Source organism: Limulus polyphemus, unplaced genomic scaffold (genome assembly GCF_000517525.1).
Source record: "Limulus polyphemus unplaced genomic scaffold, Limulus_polyphemus-2.1.2 Scaffold817, whole genome shotgun sequence".
NCBI classification, from domain to species: Eukaryota; Metazoa; Arthropoda; class Merostomata; order Xiphosura; family Limulidae; genus Limulus; species Limulus polyphemus.
In genome coordinates, this window is record NW_013666427.1 from 263,339 (window position 1) to 266,434 (window position 3,096).

A 3,096-nucleotide genomic window follows, 5' to 3' on the forward strand; every position below is an offset into this window, starting at 1 on the left:
TGATAATCTCGTTTTCTTGTGCCCAATAATGCATAATTTCATTTGATAAACACGTTTAGATTGAATGGTAATTTATAATCAGTCATAAGAACGTCGAATCTGAATCACTTGAAAAAACACGGGGGTGCTTAACTTTTTTCCAGGTGTATATCACAAGAGAGACTGATATTAACTTTTTCTGGATTAGAGGGGTGTTACATATATCCTTTGATTTTTTCCTTTCTCACAGTGGAAATACTTAACCAAATTGCATGAAACTTAGAACAAGCTGGTTAAATAGTATCTGGTTTCCTTTTAAGAATTTGTATAATTTGATTTAGGTTTACTATATTTTTATGTTGTGAAATTTCCACAATTTTGGTGTAAGACATTGTTTTAAAGAAACATTAGGATTTTAATATTTTTCAATGCTGGTCAAAATGTTCCACTTTATTTTGCCAATTGTTGTTGTCATCACTTCGAGCTATAACTTGTAAAGACACCTTAGAAGTTGAAAAAGAATTATCTGTGACCTGTGACTTGACTTTTCAAAATGCAGTCAAGTCAGATTGAGTAACAGTATTTTTATTAACAATATTTTTGGTCGTAATCAACTTATATCTAATGAATATAGTTTCTTTTAAGTAATTTGACCTCCTAAGTAAATATCAAATGTTTCTTTTTTTCCCCATTAAAACGATTTTGTTTATTTTCTCTACCCTATCTCTATATGGACTTGATCAATATGACTGATCTTGTAACCAACATAAAGATTGTAACAGGAAACTACAATTGTTTTATCCTATAAAGCGCATAACAGACTACACCTGCTTATACTTAATTTTATTGTTTTATTGCCCTTTGAACTCTGTCTAACTAATTATCTCACCACACAAATTGTAAATCACTCCACAAACTTAAGCTAACCTTGTCTAGCCTAATAAGTTTCTACTGTGACTTCACGAACTTGGTCGATATGGTCTACCTTGTAACAACCATAAAAAAATTAGTTGTTGTTCAGACCTTATGCTGTAACATCCTAAAGTGTGAGAACAAGACCTTGTAATAATAAAACCTCGGGCAGAAAGAAAATTGAGAGAAAATATTTGGAAAGGACTACATTTATTTGTTCCTAGGGGCCTATAAATTACCTCTTGCATTGACTCTACATTGGCGTAACTAGATTCTAATCTGCACTATCTAATGATATTCAAACATTACCTGTAGCTGTTTTTAAAGGTGAACTTTGTTAGTTGTTGTTCAGACCTTATGCTGTGACATTGTGATAGTGTGGGAACAAGACTTTGTAATAATAAAACCTCAGGCAGAAAGAAAATTGAGAGAGAAGACTTGGTTAATTATATTCTCAAGTTTTCTAGTAGATAAAAAAAACCTACTAATTGAAATAGGTGTAAATATTCTAAAAAATCAGTGAGCTGTTTACAAATGAGACTCCTTGGAGCTGTATTTAAATGTAAATTTGAACTTTTTCTTCACAAATTGCACTAAATAAATATTACAAGATAAAATACCAATTAAAAAATATTTTTTATTGAAAAAGGTGTTGTAATAGTATAGAAATAATATTTTTACTTAAATTTTGAAATTTGATATTCTGATGTGTTCTCTATACCTGAAAGTTGATCTGCAGTCCAGAAAGGGTTAACTATTTCATTAAGCTACTTGGACTACATATACTAAAATTGTGGTAAACTGAGAAAACAGTTATACTTAATTGTAAATTAACCTGTTATTATCACTTAAAACTTTCATGTTTATCATAAACCAACAAACCTATTTCTTTTTTGATGTATACTAAGATAGTTGTTGCTTTATCTGAATTGTGTGTTATAATGTAGCTAGTTAGCTAATATATCTATCGCATACCTTTAAGAACAAGCAAGATATCGTTGCACTTTTTCCATTCCAGTGAGGTTCCTTTGCAAATAAAATGGTCCCAACAGTTCTAATGTACTCAAATATATTATAGTTATAATGTTTTCTAATATTGTTTTAAAGCATTTATTAGTTGTTAACAATATACAAAATACTGTAGTTATTAGTATTATAAATGTTCTACATAATCATCAAAAATGTCAGTAATGGATCATTATTGGTTACCAATAAGAGAACAGTCTAAATGTCACCTATAAAAGTACATCTTATGAGTTTTTGACACCATTTTACACAAATAGATATCTATAATTGTAAAGCTGTAGAAAACTTCAATGCAGTAGCTTTAAAATTGAGCAAAATCTGTGCAACAATTAGTACCTTGTGAGACTTTATATTGACCGAGTTCATCAGGAATTAGATTTCTCCAGTTTTTGCCTCTTAGAACCATGATGTGAATATTCTTTGAAATTAATTGCATTTGGTTTAGCAATGGAAATTGAAGGGCTCATGAGAAAGTTTGTGTTGGTAAAATTTTTGTAATAGCTAAGATAGATAAACAATATGTTGAAAAAATTGTAATCAGTATACAAACAGGTATATTTATTTAAATATTTCAAAGTTTATTGAATATAAATAATAGTTGAAATGAAATACTAAAGCATATCTTCCCTCTTGCAACAAGTTTATACTTATCTTTTATTTTTTAAACTTTTGGCACCTTTTTTCTTTTTGCACTTTCCTTTCTAGAATAAAGAGGTGGCAGTGAATGTCACTTGTCTGCCCTCAGGAACTGTTGTTTTTGAGGACATTGATTCAGAAGAAACCATTGGCCGAGTAATTGACCCCATTGATCGTTGCCAAGGTAGGCAACAAAATGACCCATTATCTGGTAAAATTCAGTATCATTTTGGGGGAAGGTGAGATATTACTTTTTAATAAAATATTTGTTGTATAATTTTTTTTTTCATATTGTAATTTAAAATTTATGTCGAGGTAGTTTAGATCTCTTAAAATCTTGTAACATTATACATTTATATATATATATATATATATATCATTTTTATTATATTTAGTATATTGCCTGGCTAACAATCAGAAGTTGCAATGACATGGCACATGTGCTCTCATGTTACCAAATCCAATAATATAAAACTGGCCTTTAGTCTTTACAAAGTGACCTGTCTTGGCTGTGTTTTAGTAGTCTAGTATTTTATAAAATAC

The 3,096-nt window shown here is 29.5% G+C and overlaps 1 protein-coding gene across 1 annotated transcript in view; it reads left to right on the forward strand.

Annotated features, from left to right (window-relative positions):
- The window catches only part of LOC106460697 (cold shock domain-containing protein E1-like), a 57,526-nt gene that overhangs the window by 33,216 nt on the left and 21,214 nt on the right, over nt 1-3,096 (forward strand). Inside the window, exon 8 of the mRNA XM_013920429.2 lies at nt 2,623-2,792. Coding sequence (XP_013775883.1) covers nt 2,623-2,792 — 170 coding nt within the window. The remainder of the gene's footprint in view (nt 1-2,622; nt 2,793-3,096) is intronic.